Source organism: Salvia splendens, chromosome 13, assembly GCF_004379255.2.
Source record: "Salvia splendens isolate huo1 chromosome 13, SspV2, whole genome shotgun sequence".
Classification (NCBI taxonomy): Eukaryota; Viridiplantae; Streptophyta; class Magnoliopsida; order Lamiales; family Lamiaceae; genus Salvia; species Salvia splendens.
In genome coordinates, this window is record NC_056044.1 from 34,848,588 (window position 1) to 34,868,018 (window position 19,431).

A 19,431-nucleotide genomic window follows, 5' to 3' on the forward strand; every position below is an offset into this window, starting at 1 on the left:
TTGCTGCCGAGCTGCGTAGATTAGAAAAGGATCTGTCTCTGAGGGCAATCCTTAATTTCTTTCAGTTTAAGAGAAAGGGATCCTGGTTTTACTTGATCCCTTTACAGCCCTTTAGAGCCTTCTGTAAAACCAAATGGCCGATGTGGAAAAATCGCTTCTTTTTTTACAATAGGACAGCGGCTCCGGACTTTTCCTGGAGAGGGCCGAAGTCCGTAATTCCTCATCCTCGGGTAGAACCGTTGGACGAGCTCGAGGGCGGGCTCAATAAGATTCCCATGATTAGGAAACAGTATTTGGAATCTGAGCTCATCAAGGGTGACTTCGTGTTCGACTCCTCGTCTTCGGACGGAGAGACTGAGGGTGAGGATTTCTTTTTTATGCTTTACTGCTTTAGCGGCGAAAACTAACTTTGTTTTCTTGCTTTTTGGCAGTGAACATGCTAAGCAGGCTTGGTCGCAAATCCTCCGAATCAAAGGAGCCGGAGAAACAGAAAAACACCAGCTCGGCGTCTGATGCCGAGAAGAATCCGAAGAGGCAGAAGACCTCTTCGAGTCAGTCTTCGGATCCAAAAAAGTCGGGATCGACCTCGGCAAGGGGGAAGGCGAAGATTCAGAAACCCCCAAAAGCGCCAGAGAGAGACATCGTCCAGGGGGGTTATGGATCAGGAGTGGTTACGGCCACTCCGGAACATATCTCTGAGCAATTTTTATGGCCAAAGGACTTTGTGGAGGTGAATTTTCTTCTTGATTTTCTGGCTTTGTTTCTTTCCTATATTTTTTTTGTGGCCCCTCTGTTGACTTTTTCCTTTTTCCATTTTCAGAGGAACAATATGCTCTGCAAACTCGTCACCGTTGAACTCTCTAAAGCGTCCAGCGATTATGATGAGATGCAGAGGAATTTGAATGCTGCTCGTCACCAGGCCGAACAGGCTCGGGCAGACTTTGAGAGGGCAAGGGCCGCTATGATCTCGGCTCAGGATGAAGCCCAGCGTGCCAAAGACGAGCTCATCATCCAGAGAGAGCGGTCGAAACAGAGGGAGGCGGCTGCCGTGGTTGCTCAGGGGGAGGCTCTCCGTGTTTACACGGAGAAACTCTTTTTGAGCAATCAATTTTCGGCCCTTATCGGTGATCTGCTGAAATTGATGACCGATAATGTTGAGCAGGAACCCGAAGTCGTCTTGCCGCTGTATGGCCGGGAGATTGCAGCGCGTCTCCAGAGTCTGCCGCTCCTTGAGGAGCTTGCGTCTTCATCGGTCCTGCTTTCTGCTGAACGAGTCCGTAATTGCCGTGCTGACCGTGACGAGAACATGGAGGCCATCTTTGCCTCCTTGGGGCCTGTTTCACCCGCTTCAATTTTCAAAGAGGGTGAGCAGGAAAATGAGGCCGGCAAGGAGACCGAGCAGAAGGATCAGCTGACCGGCGACGGGCACGCCGAGCAAGAGGTGCAGCAGCTCGGCGATGGGGGCGCCGAGCAGGAGGGAGGGAGGAGGGAGGCCGAGGCTGAGACCGAGGTCGACAAGGAGAAAGAAGCTGAAACCCACAGGGAAGCCGGAGACGAAACTGGCGAAGTATGATTTCGTCTCCCTTCTCTTAGTTTAGTTTCTTTCTTTCTATTTGTAAAATGGCCTTGAAGCCCTCCTTGTGTAAATTTTTTCTTGTGAATGAAAAAAAATTCTTCTTTCTACACTCGTGTCTTCCTTATAGCTCTTCTTAATCTCTTTTACTCCTATTGTGGTTTACTGCCTGCTCGGTAAACTGAAATGCCGAACTGACATAGCTGCTTCGTATTCTTAACTCTAAGGAGCTGGAGGTACTTCACTGGAAGCGGCTATACTCTTTGGCTTTAAATGAAGCTGAGAAAAAAGCTATAGATGACCAGATGAAGTATGATGAACTCTTGGCTCGTTTAGTGGAGCTGGAGTCCAACAATAAGGACTTAGAGTCCATAAAGAAAGATCTGGAGGCCGAGCTGAATACTGTCATCGCTGAGAGGACGGCATATGAAGATTTCATCTGCGGGCGCGGGGGAATGACTATATCTGAAGTTCAGAATCAAGTTGATGAACTGTGGGAGGAGCTTCATGTACTCCGGAAGAACAATGTGCTGGAGAGCTCGGCTTGCCAACAAGTTGTGAAATCATTGCGGCGCTTGGCTTCTCTGTACGACATCATTCTTTCCCGGCGTCCCTCAATCGAGAGATTCCTTAGCCGTTTCCCGCTAACAGATGCTCACACTCCAACTCAAACCTCTAATCCACTTACTCAAAATTCTACTCCAAATCAGCAACGGACTCAGGAGCAACCGGAAACGTCAAGACAAGAACGCCCTGAAGTTCGTAGAGGAGTTGTGAATATGAGTGAGCAAGATCAGCGAATGCTTCGTGAAGAGACTCTTCGCCGCCGAGGTGCTAGAACTTCCCGGACTCAGGGAAGAGGCGGTAGGTCGATCAGAGCATCTCGTCCACCTACTTATTCTTCAACTGCTCGGAACGACCGAACTCAGCATCATGAGGATTTTTCGGATAGGTGGCTCAACTTTAGCAATCGTAGACAGTAGAATAGTCCTTTGTAATGGTGTAACGCATTCTCGTAGGGCAGCGGAATTGCATGCCCAACAAGACTTAATAAATGAAATTTTTTCATTTCGCTTCTATCACTGCGTATTTACAGTTCAGCGATTTTTTATTTCATTTATTGTACTCGTCCTCGGTCTTATGAAGTAAACTCTTCTTTGACCGGACTTAGTTAGTGTCCTTATTTGGCGAGTTTTATCGCTTGGATTGGACTTTCCCTGGTTAACCGAAGTGTTTTTCGGCTTATTGCAGTTCGTTTCAGACGAATTGCTTGTTTCTTAAGCTGAATTGTGGAGTCTTGTATCTTCCTTAGAAGCTTGGACTCACAATTGTCTTTAATACATGATCTAAAAAAGGGGATCAGCCTTTAATGATCAATATACCTCAGTAACATTTATAAGAGACAAAACGCACATAGAGAGACAAAACGCACATAGAGAGACAAATAAAAAGGACGAAAAAGATTTTAAACTTTTTTAAAAAACGACAAGCATAAAGAACAATAAAAATATGAAAGCACATAACCCTAGGACCGAACTAGACACAAGACTGACCGGACCTTGTCTCTTACAAATAGAACTTCTTGAGGTTGGAAATATGTCATGTTCGGGGTACTTGTTCTCCTGACATGTGAGTCAATTTATAAGACCCTTTTCCCAGGACTTCTGACACCCGATACGGACCTTCCCATGTGGGTTCAAGTTTGCCCAGCTTTTCTGCTCGGCTTACTTCATTGTTTCTCAATACGAGATCTCCCACTTGAAACTGCAGCTTTTTCACCCTTTGGTTATAATACCGGGTTACTTGCTCCTTGTACTTGGCTTCTTTTATGAAGGCCAATTCTCTTCTTTCTTCGGCAAGATCTAGTTCGGCTCTCAGTCCGTCGTCATTCAGTTCTGTTGAGAAATGAAGGGTTCGGGGGCTGGGTATGCCGATCTCAACCGGAATTACGGCTTCAGTGCCGTACACTAGACTGTACGGAGTTTCACCGTTGGAGGTTTTTGGTGTAGTTCGGTAAGACCATAGGACTTGAGGAAGATTTTCTACCCATTGTCCTTTGGCTCGTTCTAACCGAGTTTTTAATCCTTTCACCAAAGTACGGTTTGTTACTTCCGTTTGTCCGTTTGCTTGTGGGTGAGAGACTGAAGTGAACCGCTGTTGAATATTCAACTCTTGGCACCAATTCTTGAATGTTTTGTCAGTAAACTGAGTCCCATTATCTGAAATGAGGATATGGGGTATGCCAAATCGGCAAACTATGTTCTTCCAGACAAAATCTAATGCCTTTGAGCTTGTTATCGTAGCTAATGGTTCAGCCTCCACCCACTTTGTGAAGTAATCCACGGCAACGATCAAGAATTTCATTTGCCGGGGAGCTTGTGGTAGTGGTCCTACTATGTCTATGCCCCATTGCATAAAAGGCCAAGGGCTTTGCATAGCACATAGATCAGTCTGCGGCGTCCTTGGGATATTTGCATGGATTTGGCATTTCGTACATTTCTTAACTAGCTGTACTGCTTCTTGTACCAAAGTTGGCCAATAATATCCCCATCTCAGAACTTTTTTAGCTAATGCTCTAGCTCCGATGTGGCTACCGCAAGATCCTTCATGAACTTCTCTAAGGATGTAATCTGTCTCTTCTGGTCCTACACATCGCAATAACGGTTGAAGGTAGGACTTTCTATATAGGACTCCTTCATGAAGTTCATACCGACGTGCTCGGCATGTGATTTTCCTTGCTTCTCTCTTATCCTCGGGCAGTTGTCCTTGATCTAGATACTTTAATATTGGCGTCATCCAGTTTGGTGAACTGGTTACTGAGTGTACTTCAGCTTCATCAATGCTTCTGTGCGGTAATTCCTCCACCTTTGAGCTCGGATATGAGGCCAACTTACTTAAAGTATCTGCTCGGCTATTTTCCGCTCTGGGAATGCGGATTATCCGAAAATAAGAGAAATTTCGGCTAATACTTTGCGCTTTGTCCAAGTATTTTTTCATCCTTTCATCACGGGCTTCACTTGTACCCAGCATGTGATTCACTATGACTTGTGAATCACAATGAATCTTGAGAGATTTGACAAGTAGACGTTGCGCTAACTGAAGTCCGGCAAGAAGGGCTTCGTATTCGGCTTCGTTATTAGTGGTTGGGAATAAGAACCGAAGTGAATAAGTTACTTCGTGTCCGTCGGGAGCGATAAGTAGAATACCAGCTCCACTTCCTGTCTTATTCGAAGCTCCATCTACGAATCCAATCCAACAGTCCGGCGGCTCTACTTCGGGTTTCTGGGGCTGTGTTAGTTCATCATTGGTAGGATTTTTCTGTTCGGCAATAATAGGGATTGCCTGATCGAACTTTGCCTCTACAAGAAAATCTGCCAAGGCTTGTCCCTTGATGGCTTTCCGAGGTAGATATTCTATTGAATGTTCTCCCAACTCTATGGCCCACTTGGCAATTTTGCCTGATGCTTCTGGCTTAGTCAAAACTTGCCGAAGTGGAAGATCGGTTAAGACGCATACTTTGTGAGCATAGAAATATGGCCGCAGTCTCCTTGCTGCATTTACTAATGCCAGAGCAATTTTTTCCAGAGGCTGATACCTTGTTTCGGGACCTCTTAATGCTCGGCTTGTAAAGTAGATAGGACGCTGTTTTAGGCCTTCTTCTCGTACAAGCACCGCGCTAATGGTTTGATCTGATGCTGCTAAATATAAGAATATCACTTCGGCATCTGTTGGAGCAGAGAGAGTAGGAAGTTCGGTTAAATAACTTTTGAGTTCGTCAAAAGCCTTTTTCTGTTCGGCTCCCCACTCAAACTTTGGTGCCTTCTTCAAAACATTGAAGAACGGCATTTGCTTTTCGGCTGCTTGGGAAAGGAATCTATTCAGTGCGGCTAGACATCCAGTTAGCCTTTGCACATCATGTATGGACTTCGGCATTGCCATGTTCTGAACAACTTGAACCTTTAGGGGATTTGCCTTGAGTCCTTCCTTTGAAACCCAATAACCCAGAAATTTTCCCGAATCTACCAAAAAGGTACATTTTGGGGATTGAGTTTGAGGTTGGCTTTTTTGAGCACGTCGAGAGTGGATTTGAGATTGTTTTCGTACTCCGAAGTGCTTCTGCTTTTAACAACTATGTCGTCAACATACACTTCAACCTCTTTTCCGATCAGGTGCCGAAATAGCTTATCTACCATCCTTTGATATGTGGCTCCGGCATTCTTTAAACCAAATGGCATCTTTTTATAAGCAAAAATACCGAAGTCAGTAATGAAAGCCGTTTTTGAAGCATCATTCTCATCCATTAAAACTTGGTGGTATCCTTTATACAAATCAAGAAAACAGAAAATTTCGAAGCCTATCAGAGCCTCTACTTTTTTATCTATGTTGGGAATGGGGTAGCAATCTTTAGGACAGTGCTTATTTAGATCCGTAAAATCTATGCACATCCGCCATCCTCCTTCTTTTTTCTTGATCATCACAGGATTGGCCACCCAAGAAGGATATTTTACTTCAAATAATACATCCGCTTTCAGTAATTGGCGGACTTCGTCATGGATGACTTGATTTCTTTCTGCCGCAAAGAGTCTTTGCTTCTGTTTTATAGGCCGGACTGAAGGATCAATATTTAACCGATGTGTAATTACCTCGGGAGACACTCCAGTCATGTCCAACGGAGACCACGCAAAGACATCTTTGTACTCTTTGAGGAGCTGGATGGTCTTTTCCCGGAGTAGAGGTGTTCCCGCGAAACCGATCTTGACCGTTCTGGATGGATCATCTTCGTATAACTGAACTTTCATCGAGTTCGGCTCCGGTGTGACTTCGTTCATTTCGCCTGCCTCTGACTCCGGCTGCTGTGATTGCTATGCTTGATGGTGCCGATCTGATTGTTCGGCACTTTTAAGCGCAATCTGCAAACATTCTTTTGCTCTCTTTTGATCACCTCGGATGACTGCTATCCCTCCTTTAGTGGGGATCTTGATTGTAAGGTGATAAGTAGAGCAAATGGCCCGAACTGTGTTGAGCCAGTCTCTTCCCAGTATAATGTTATACGGGGATCGAGCTTTTACCACAAAAAACTCGATCACCGTACTGGAGCTAGTAGGCGCTCTTCCTACCGTAATCGGAAGGCTGATAATTCCTTCAGGGCGGGTGTCCTCCTGGGCGAAACTTTTCAGAGGAAGTGGGGCCGGACTGAGCCGAGCTGGATCCACTTCCAGTTTATCAAAACATTCTTTAAAAAGAATGCTAACCGACGCTCCTGTATCCACAAACACTCTGTGGATCAGTTTGTTTGCCACTCCAGCTTGAATGACAATAGCGTCTTGATGAGGAGAAATGGCCGGGACGGGGTCTGCATCTGAAAATGTAATTACTTCCTCCTTCTTCAGCCTTTTATGTGTTGGCTCCTCTCGATTGAAGCCTCTGCGCTCTGATTTTAGAGACGATTTAGTCTTCCCGGCTGGGAGAGCGTCAATAGTCTGGATCACTCCATCATATTGCGGCTCGTCATCGTCTTCGGGATCCTGTTGCCTTTTAGGATCCTGAGGAGCGCAGTTCGCACTTCTCTGTTTCTTATTCTTTTTCGGCGGCTTGCTTTGGTATTTTTTTAACGTCCCTGCTTTCACAAGAACATCAATATCTGCTGCCAAATTTCGGCACTCCTCGGTATCGTGACCGTGGTCTTGATGGAAGGAGCAATATTTATCCTGACTTCGGCGCGTGGCCGATTTCGTCATCGACTTTGGTTTTTCGAACATATCAGAATGCAGTTCGAAAATTTCCGCTCTCGACTTGTTCAATGGTACGAACTGAGCGGGTGGTTTCTCAGGATTGAGACGTGGTCCCAATCTGTCTTGTACCGGTGCCCTTTGAATTCTTTCAAAAGGAGTTCGGCGAGGATGTCCCTGATCGCTATGATCGGGCTTCCTCTTGTCTCCTCTGGAAGAGCTGTCTAAAGACCGTTTTCGACGGTCTGCCTCATCAGCACGAGAAAACTGGTCCGCAATGTCCCACATTTCTTGAGCTGTTTGCGGACTGCATTCAACGAGCTTTCTGTAGAGAGCTCCTGGCAGAATTCCATTTTGGAATGCCGAAATGACAAGTAGATCATTGAGATCATCTACTTGTAGGCATTCCTTGTGGAATCTTGTCATGAAGTCGCTAATCTTTTCATCGCGACCTTGACGTATAGAAAGCAGCTGAGCCGAAGTGATTCGGGTTTCAGCTTTCTGGAAGAACCTCCTATGAAAAGCATCCATTAGATCTCTGTAAGATCTAATGCTGCCTTGAGGGAGGCTATCAAACCACCTTCTTGCGTTCCCGATGAGCAGCTCGGGAAACAGCTTACACATATGAACCTCATTGAGACCTTGGTTCGCCATATTATACTGATAGCGTCCCAGGAAATCATGAGGATCCACTAACCCGTCATAAGTCACTGACGGAGTTCGGTAATTCTGTGGCAACGGAGTTCTGGTGATATCATCCGAAAATGGAGTCTTCAGCGCTCCATACATAGCGAATCCGACATCTCTACGGTTTGGTGGAGATGGAGTTCTCCTGTGATTTCGGTAACAAGGAGGAGAAGGAACATATCGGTGGTGAGGATTCTTTCTCCTGGAAGATACGACACTACTGCGGTAGTGACTTTCATGTCTGGAGGGGGAGAGAGAATCCGCCGTTTTCTTCTCCGGCTTCTGGCTCTTTTGCAGGAATGTTAAGAACTCATCCTGCTTCTCAGCCAAGAACAACTTGACAGCCTCATTCAAATCGAACTGCTGGGGAGGCTCGGTGCGATGACTTTTTGAGTGGTTTGTTCTTTCACCGTGAGAACTGGAGGCAGATTTCTCCCGAGGCTGTTTTCCAGACCTACGGGCTGGACTAGCTTCCTTACGTTCATCACGGACGGAAGTATGGGTATTATGTGATCTGGTACGCATTTTTTGGTGGAAGAGGATCAAAAACTCGCTTTTATCACAGTTTTGGTTTTCTGTGTTCCCACAGACGGCGCCAGTGATGATTTAGCGAATTTTTGATGGGAATAAATGCAAGTAATAAATGAAGATCACAACACTGAGAATTACGTGGTTCGATTTACTGAGGTAAATCTACGTCCACGGGAAGAATAGAGGGCAAATTTGTATTGCTTGGTCTCGCTTACAGATTACAATACTGATTTTCTATATGAGATTCAAGATCTAGAGAACTTAACCCTGGTCTATCTGATCTAAGTTCTATTTATACATTCGAACTAAGATCGTGGTTTGCAGCCCTGGTAGGGGGGTTGATAACTGCTTAATACCACTAAATAGATCGTGGGTGTAATGGAGGTCGTGGAGATCCTACATGGGTCCACTATCTCCTTGTTCGGTCGAATACTGAGACCGAACTGCTGAACTTTGCCGATCAGCTTTTGCCGATCTGAGAGTTGAGCTCGATTGGTCGGCTCTTACCGAGCTATAGGCTGTGACCGAACTCTTTGGTTGTGCCGAACTGATACTCTTTCTTGGGTTTTGCCGAGCTATAGGCTGTGACCGAACTCTTTGGTTGTGCCGAACTGATACTCTTTCTTGGGTTTTGGGCTGATGGGCCGTCACTGCTATTGGGCTCGCAATTATTGTTTAGTTGTTTAGTTCGTATCCCATCACTTGAAAATCCTCAACTAAAAATATAAAACCACATAACAAATCCCTTTTAGTAGTTATACATTAAGACATTCATGTACTCAGCTCATCATCAAATCTTAGAAAAAGAATTTACATTAATTCGAGTATTGTAGGAGTACTACATATGTGTAGGAGTAGTAATTAATTTGAAAAGATTAGAAAATGGTGGTAACACCAATTAAAAAATTGGTATTTCAAAAAAATATGGATGGACAACGATGACGTAGCCGTGCAATGATAGCCTCAACTTTAAATGCGTTTGACAGTGGGACTCTCCTATGCATGTACATCAGGTACTGCTCAGCCTTAATCTTTGTATTTGTTTCTTTCCTGCTGTGTGTTCTGCGTTTTTTCACATGTATACATATTTATAATTATATTATATACTATTAATCATGTACTACCATTTATTTATTTCAACCCATTAATTCTTTACATACCATTGTTTTCTTTCTTGCAACTGCTTCCCACTGTGTGTTCTGCGTTTTTTCACACACTCCACATATCTATATATACATGTATACATTAAAATGAAAAGTGTACATAGATAACATGAATAATGAGCTTTAATTAGCAATTATTTTATATTTTCAAAATTATGATGACCACAAATTCACAATAATAATTAATTAGGTTGGAACAAAAATGTCAATATGTATATGGCCATATGTATAGGATGTAGGGGGCCATTTTGATTTTGGTCCTTTTCTAAGCATTTTTGTTCCAAATAGTTCTTTTCTCAATGATTTTGAGTCCCACATAAACTTTATGGAGTATGTGTTACTGTGTATTATTATCCTTCACTTTTTTTCTTGGTTCCTATTTTCTCTAACTTTATACTATATTTTGTCAGAGTTACATAGACAAAGAATTCATATAAAACTAGGATGGATAATTCTTTCAAAGACAAATAGTTTTTACACACACATGTGTATGAATTATCCAATAAATAAAACTCGTGGGATTATACAAAGTGAAGAAGGTCGTCGCCGTGTTAAACGACAGAAGGGGTTGTCATTGGCAATGGATGCCCTACGAAGGGCGGAAGTGAACCTCAACCTAAGGGGTGGAGAGGTGGAAGTTCAAAGGACAGGAAGGAATTTAACATAGTTTTCCGGCCCTCTAGGATCGACAAGTAGGTCAATTGACCCCCCAACCCCATGTGAATCTTGTATATATGTGTATATTATTGGTGCACGAGTTTCATTGATCAGATTTATGATCAGAAGGAATTAAAAGAGAGCAAACATGAAGAGTCCATTTTGTATATAGGTAGTTGGTGTTATTATTATGTTAGGTCAGCGGATGTTACTGAGGAGAAAAGGAGAGAGAAGATTGGCTCTTCCACTTTGCTAAATTGTTCTTTTCTTTTTCTTTTATTGAAAAATCGGAAATTTTCAATTAAGAGATATTTGACAATTTTACGATATTAGTAACCATACCATATAAATTAATACCACTAAACATCGAAGTATTTATTCATTAAAAGTATAGTAGTGTACTAATTATATATTGGGTAGCTTTAAATTACCTATTTTTATAGTATGTAGGGGACCAATTTCTACTTGTTCATATATTACTCGTTTTTCTTGGGCTTTTTATCAATTATTTTCTTTTAAATGGTATCATTCGGTTTGTTATGTGTTTAGTTTAACAGTGTAATTATTATTTGATTGGATTTATTAATTGATCAAGTACTACCTAATACCGACCAATTGATGAAGATGATGAGCATTAATTCGTTATTCGTCCAATATTAATGATTTTCCCTATTTCTTATTTTCTCCTTTGACAAAAGATAATACTAGTAAAAAAATATTATATGTAACGATTAAGTATATATCCATTAATATTAACCACCAAGCTAATATACTAAATGCATGTCACCGTGAATTTATTGCAGCTATATATCTACGTGCAATAATTGATCGAGACTATATGTGGTAGCTCAAATGTCACACATATGTCTAATGTTTGATACAAATACAATTCAAATTTGTTGATAAAAATCTAAACCAAAATCGGGGGCCCCAACCCAACAAAATAATTAAAGAGAATGGGGAGAAAAAATGGATGAGATTTTATCCTAGTTTTGTGTCTCATTTGTCATGGCTTGTCCTTAAATTTATCAACGATAATAATAATTTTTTAAATCTAATAAAGAGTGACAATAAATTCTAAAAGAATAATTATATACACTAATTTGATGCAATAAATTCTTCAACAAGTACAAAATAAAAAAATTACACAAAATTGCTATGTGAAAAAATATAAATAGAAGGAAAAAAAACTCCAAATAAGGTTTTCCTAATCCATATGTGATAATGGGATTTGATATCATTCTTATACATCAAAAAGAAAATACTAGCTAGTGAATACACGAGGAAGATCGAGAAGGTATAGTTGTTTGGGACTAGCTAGTGACAAATTGTTGAGTATGATGCCTTTAAAGAAGCGAATAGATCCACGCAGCCACATACATCAACCCAACTCGATTAATTCATATTGTGGATAGGAATTCAAGTGGGATCGATTAAGTCTATTAAATTTGACATTTGGATCTGGCCGACCCTATAGTGTAATAGTTTCGCTTCAACCCTCAGACGGTAAAGATTGGGGTTGATGTCCACTTGCATTCTTCGTCCCGGTTTAATTTATACAATAGATATTGATAGAATTAGTGAGATAAAAGCCTAAAATATTGATAATAGTTAATCAATTAAGGGCATAAGAAAATTAAAATCACCATATATATTGAATAGTAGTAGTAGTAGTATTACTCGTTGGATGATGAGTACGTGAGTGTGTGTGGGTGTGTGCATGATTTGAAGTTGAAGATGAAGTGAAAGGGACGGTTTGAAGAGTAGGGGGATATCCCGACAGAAGCACGCCTTACGATGCCAAACCCAAATGGAAAACTAGCATTTATTTCGGGTTGTCCCTCTTCAATTCTTTTCTTTTCTTTTCTCTCTCTCTCTTCTACTCATCTCTTCTCTTCTATACACATATACATACATAAAAAAAGAAAAAAAGAAAAAAAGAAAAAATGAAAAGAGACATGACATTACATCCTATGCAAACTATTTACTTACATCCGTTTTGCCCCATTCAGTCTGCATTTATTGGACAGTGCCAACTCCATGCACCTTCCTCTGCCCCCACTCATAAATATACTCCCATCTCTCACTATATAATAATTTCTCTTTTATTCTTTTCTTAAAATATAAATATGAATTTGTCATATATACTTCTTTCTCAATATGTAAACACTACTCTGAAATCAGTAACAATTTTTTACAATATTTTTTTACTCTACTTTCTAATTTTCGGAAATATAACAAAATTTGTAACAGAATGTGGCATTGGAATTTAAGAAAATTCAAAATCCATCCTGTATGGTGAGAATGGACCCCTTATGAAATTTATATGTTCCATGTGCATTTTTTTTATTTTTAATTGTTAGTCATCCTTGAATATTAATGATATGTAGATTCCAATTATGACCAACTTTAAACAAAACAAAGCCCAACTGACTATCAATAACATAATATGATAACAATTTAATAATTTATTAGTATAATTATTTGGTAACATAATACACACACACACACACACAATAAAATGGAAATTTACTTTTATTAAACTATTTCATACTACTACTATTATGTGAATAAAATCCATCAATCCATCCATGCAATATTTAGTTACATTTGAATATATTGATTGATTGACATATCATGTGTATATTATTACTACTATGTTTCTATGAATGTGGATTCGTGTACATGGTCAACGTGCCATAAATACCAAATTATTTTAGACAGAAGAATGGTTGCATAGTTGCAAGAAAATTGTGTATCTGTGTTTATAAATCTATACATATTATATACATCGATATCAACTAATTAATACGTTGATTTTAAAGTTTAATTACATGCACTTTTGAATTACTACTGCATTAAAATAACTAGAAAGAAATTAAACTATAAATTAATTTTAGAAAATTTAATTGTCTCAACTGGTCTCTAAATTAATTTTATACTCCGTACTATATTTCGGTGTATATACTTCAAATCTTTGTTTTCAATGAGGCCTAAAGAAGAAATTCAAACAACAATTATCATTTATTTTAGATCATAAAATAGATTTCTTGAAATGATACTAAATGACAATTCAAATCTGGAGTCAGCATCCCACATGATAATAAACTAACACATCTATTTATTTATTTTGAGAATTGACTAAACAAATAGAAATATTTTTCCCTATATCTAGAAAATGCAAAATTTGCAGGCCCTGTTTAATTTATTGTTCCTCTCCATAGTTCCATTTCCTATCACTAGTTGGAGTTTGGCAGTGAAGCACATTTTTCTACAACATTTTGAAGCTGTGGAGAAAATAACATTTCATGAGAAATGCAAAATAAGAAATTAAATTCTGTCTCTCACCCTTATTTATTACAACTACTACTACATGCCTTTTGTCTCCCTCATTTTGCACACCAACTATTCTGTGGACTAGTTTTGTTGCATATGATGCAAAGATTATTTGTGTGTGTACTATGTGCTTTGTTTTCTATCTCTCTCTATATGTATAGGTATATGTGTATGTATAAGTCAATATTACAGCATGGTCAAACCCTCTTTCTCTAACACACACTGTCACAAATAGAAGTGTTGCACAGAGGTTAATTTGGTGTATATATGTGTTCAAATGTTGTTAGATTCTACTTTATAGTAGTATGAGTGATACTATTAGAATAAAGTCCAGCCTTTGAAACTATGCATGGTAAAATCTTGACTATATTGGGCCTATACATAGGGTTATATACATTTTTTTTAATCTAAATAATTGGTTTTTTATGTGATTTATGGTCATGGAAATTACATGTTTGTGCTTAAAAAATAATTCTCACACACAAACAACTATCATTGTAAATATATGTGCAAAATATTATCTGAAAATATATTATTGTGTGTATAAAGAAATGCAATGTCTGATTTATAAGGGAGAAAAAGTTTCTACCTTAACCTCATGCATAAGTGATGGGATTTGGTTGGCAAAAATCACTCTCAATAATGGAAGATTCATTATACATTATATATATCAGCGGATAATATGTAATTGAAAATTCTCCCCGTAAATTATGATTTTTTTTTGCAATTAATTATTATAAAGACTAAATATAAATAGAAGTGATCTCTCATCTAAATAAGTGTTTGGGCCTAAAAGAGATTTCCATGAACCTGACCAATCAGCTAATATCTAAAGCCCATTTAAATGGAAAAGACCATGCTATATCTATTATTTAGGCCAATATAAGTAGTAGATTTATTTGTAGTATCTAAAGCCCATTTAAAAGGACGAGTTAATTTGGCTATTTTTTACCAGCGGTATACGATTTTCCTTTTATTTTTTTTACTTTAAAATAACATATAAAGTCAATGAGTAAGTAATTGAATAAATATATTTCATTCCTCTACTTGAAATGAAGTGAAATTTCAGTTTATGAATCATCTAGAATGCACCTAGTTTACTAACCAAACTCCCACCTACATGAAATGTAAACCACTCTCACCTATTTATATACACACCTTGGGTTAAAAATAAAAGGAACAAAACATGGAGATAAAAGTAGGGAATAATGTGCTAATTAGTTTGATGGTCACAAACATTATATTTTCTTGTCTATTCATCGGAAGTCGAGCGCAACAACAACAACAACAACAACAACGATGCATAGATGAGCTTCGGTTCTGCATAAGCTACCTTAACGATACTAGACAACCTCCACATACTTGTTGCGAGTTACTAGACAACATTGTTAAATCACTACCACAATGCTTTTGCAATTTCATGTCAACGTTGGCCGTTGATTTAGTCAAATCGATGGGTATTAATATCTCGAGAGCCCAAACACTTCCCGAGAGATGCGGACAACGTGTTAACCCGTTAGAATGTATCACGGGTACGTATTTGAGTTTGAAAAAAAATAGATAGAAGTTATTATTTTTCATCTAATTAGTTTTTTATGTAACTTGATGAACTAATTTTTATGTAATTTTATGAAATATGTTTAGGTACTGTTGCACGAGCAAATAACCCAACTGCAAATTCATCCATGTTGTGGGATTCAAGCTTTTGCTGCTTTTTCAATAATTATTAATTTGAGGGAATTATAACTTTGGTGACAAGAAGAAATCAGCAGTTATTTTTGTATAGGTGTATTTAGGGTAATGTTTATTTAGTAGGAGTATATTGTTTTGTAAAAATGTTTATTAATTGTTTTTCCCTTTGTCTATGCATTGCAAATTTTGTTAAAAATCGTAGTACTTAAATGTATAGTGTAGTGTCTCTAATTATAAAGAGAAATAGTAATAAAAAGAAACAAAACAGTAACCTAATCTATGTCTCCAATGCTTTTTTTTTATCAGTTTTGTTGCGATCCCCTGCAGGAAATGGAGAAACTTGTTGGTGCAGAGAGTATACGATTATGAGCGAAGTCAAGGGTGGGGTGTACAAATCTTACATAATTTTTCACCATATCAACTGCTTCTTCATTGCTAAGGTGTATCCATAGCCAAGGAGAAGCAAATATAATGAATTCATCCCCAGGGAGAAGAAGTTCATGGTTGACTAGGGCCGGTTCCTTCAAAATGAACGGCTTATTAAACGGTGGTCCCACCCTAGATCTTTCCGGCAAATTAGGCCGTCTGTCTGATGAACTCCGAGCTATTCAGGTAAGCATCACTGATTGATCTTGTAGTCTGAGATTGAACAAGATAATATGACATGAACTTGAGCAGTCTTAACTCGTTTCTGTATATCTAGGGGAAAGTAGTAACTAAATTTGATGACTTTGAGCTTTAATTTCTCACCGGAATGAGGTCCTTCACACGCCAGGAGTAATCATTGTATCGGAGGATGCTGTGATAGCGCGGATGCAGCGTTTTTACCTCCTGCTGGACAGATGGCAGATTTGCGTTTTGGTCGGCCGATAATGTGATGGCTTGGACATGTCGTTTTTTCCTAGCCAATCGCTTCAGGACCAATGGGACGCTTCTTTTGGGCCTAGGCAGTTGCAACGTATACCCGTCCTCCAATCACGACGCCCACCAAACAGCACGACTGCGCAGACAATAAATTTGGCCAAGCTTCCCAATGCTTCTTAACTAACTGAAGATACTGTTGATCTAATGCCAAAAATGATAAATCAAGAACACCACCTCACATTTCTCCAACACGGGACGTTAATCCTGCATCATGTGAGTAAAAAACATAGGAATTAGCAGTACCTATCAACATAGATTTTGTATTATTGAATCTCAATCACAATAATTGACCAGTAAAGAGTAATGCTAGAATCCTGTTCAAGTAGATTGAAACCATTGAAAAAAGACTGAAATCATATAGTATTCTCACAACTATCAAACCATCTTTTACTATTCCCACAAAACATATATGCACATATATCTGTTTGAACAACAAGAGTGACAAGAAAATCACATTCTGCCAAAGATAAAACAGATGCTAATTCAAGAGCAAACTTACTTTTCACAATTTCAAACAGATGGTCTTTTATAAACTCAGAAGCATCAGGTCCACCACGACTGTCGTAGAGTCCAACGAATGTACCATTATGGCCTGATGGATGCAACCTCATTGACCCTGACTCAAGCTGGCTATGGCCTTCCACTATGAGCTTAGATTTAATAGCCGCCATAGAGAATAAGAAATCAGCAGTGCATTATCCTCCTAATCCCACAACCAAACGCACAAAATGCAAAAACTCACCGAGAAATAGGGTAGATTAAAATCTAAAAACGCAGAAATGTACCTGGAATCAGAGGTTTTCACGAATTCCGGAGATTTTCCCCTTCCGTAAAGAAATGGAAAGAGTATCCGCCTCCTTCCTACTTCTTGTCTGCTATAATACTCATGCGGGAAAGGGATTAATCAAGAGAGGGAGTGTTAGCGAGAGAGGAATGCAGAGCTTTGGCAGCGGTTTGCATAACCCCTTCTTAATAAAGCATTAAAAATTCAGAGTTGTCAATTTCAATGTTACCTTGATCTTGTTGTGTACTATTAATCCCTACCCCTTGAAGCTGGTATGGATCATGGCTATTGACTGTGCCTGCTACTTCCATAATTTGTAGAGATGTAACATCTGTTTTGTTACTTGTTATTTCAACTGAGGTCATAATTTCAAGTGCTATGTGTTAGTACTACATTGTAGAGGATTAAGGTAACCCTCTTGCAAATTTACTTGTATTTGTTACACTCACTATGTGGCTATGTCTTTTATTTTTAATTAGTACTACAATACTCCACTTCTTGGTAATTGGTATGATGGAATGGAATGAAATGACAATTTCTTTGCATTATATCAAGCAAATGAATGGAATGGATGTATGAATCACATTCCATTCCACCATGAAGATGACCTAATACATATTGGGTGAACAAGTGCTCTGTGGCATAATACATCAACCAGCAGAAAATCCATATGGTAATAGGGCAGTAAGTTGTAACTATTACAGAATATGCTCAGTTTCATATGCCACTCAGTTATGCCATAATCACTAACTTGTACTTATATCAAGTTTGAGGAAAGAAAAATGCGAATTCAATAGTGAGTCTCGTATCTTCTTCTTGAGAAGCGGCCAGGTTTGGGACTTGGTGATGACGGTAGGGGGCTGGCTGGTGCTAGCTTCACCAATATGGGGCTGGCTCCTGTGACTAGCTCCATCGGTACTACTGCTGCTAGCTTCGCCGGTATGGAGTTGGCTGGTGCTAGCTTCACCTGTATGTTGCTGGCTGCTGCTAACTTCATAAGCTTTTAGGGAGAGATGGCTGCATCTGCCGCCACTGATCAATTTGTGATCTAGGAAGAGAACTATAACCGAGATGTCGTCATGGATCAATTTCCTCTTTTCAATTTGTGTATATATAGAGGAAAGTTGTAACCAAATTTGATGATTTTGAGATTGAACTTCTCACCAGAAGGATGCCCTTGACACGGTAGATGTCATTAGGGTGATCATATTCCGAAATCCTGGGATCGTGAGGATGCAGCTCCATTAACTCCCGCCGGACATATGGCAGATTTGCGCAGTGGTCAGTCAATAATGGGATGGCTTGGATGTGTCGCTTGAGCATGGGCCGCCTATATGGATAGTAATCCAGATGCGAATGGACGAGTGGTCTGAGCTCTAGGGGTGGGGAGTATGGTGGCCTGATTGATGGGATGCGTTGTTTTTGCCTAGACTCTTGGACCTTTCGTTTGAGCCTAGCCACTTGCTCCCGGACCAATTGGACGGGTGGTTTAGGCCTAGGCAGTTGCGCCAAGACCGCCCTAGAATCCCCGACATTTGCAACGTATACCCGTCCTCCTATTACGATGCCCACCAAACAGCTCGACCCCGCAGATAATAAATTTGGGAAAGCTACAGATTCATTCTGAACCAAGTGAGTATACTGTTCATCTACTGCCAAAAATGATAAATCAAGAACATCACTTGACATTTCTCCAAGATCCGACGTTAATCCTGCATCACGTGAGTAACGACGGAATTAGCATTACTATCAGCATAGATTGTGTATGAATTATGATTGAATCCCAATTCACAATAATCTACTAGTAAATAGTAATGCTAGAATTCTGTTCAAGTAGATTGAAACCATCTTCAACTATTACCATAAAACATATATCCACTTGAACTAAAAGAGTAATAGGAATAATAGCATTCTGCCTAAGATAAAACAGATGCTAAAACTACAAGAGTAATCACATTCTGCCTAAGATAATACAAATGCTAAAACAAGAACTAAAAAACCTACTTTTCACAATTTCAAATAGCTGGTTTTTTATAAACTCGGAAGCATTGGGACCACCACCATGACCGTCGTAGATTCCAACGAATGTACCATAAGGGCCTGATGGATGCAAGCTCGTTGACCCCGACTCAACCTGGCTATGGCCGTGTACTTTATGATCGGATTTAATAGCCGCCATAGAGAACTCCCCCCATTGATGGCGCCTGAGCCTGATTTCCGAATACTCAATATTGTTCACAGACTGCTTGAAAAAGCTGGACAACATACTCCCCCTAATGCGTTATCCTACCTAAGCCAGCAATCTACATTCCATCAATCCATCCAAAAGAAAATTATTTCAATAATAAAAACATA

The 19,431-nt window shown here is 39.7% G+C and overlaps 1 protein-coding gene across 1 annotated transcript; it reads right to left on the minus strand.

The window, feature by feature from the left end:
- Nucleotides 1-17,727: 17,727 nt before the first annotated feature.
- On the minus strand, nt 17,728-19,255 carry LOC121760973 (probable protein phosphatase 2C 48). The gene is made up of 3 exons (XM_042156555.1): nt 19,081-19,255; nt 18,241-18,788; nt 17,728-18,136 (listed from the first exon to the last, which is right to left on the minus strand). The coding sequence occupies exons 1-3, from the start codon at nt 19,253-19,255 to the stop codon at nt 18,125-18,127; spliced, it is 735 nt and encodes a 244-aa protein (XP_042012489.1). The 3' UTR covers nt 17,728-18,124.
- Between the last annotated feature and the right edge of the window lie 176 nt (nt 19,256-19,431).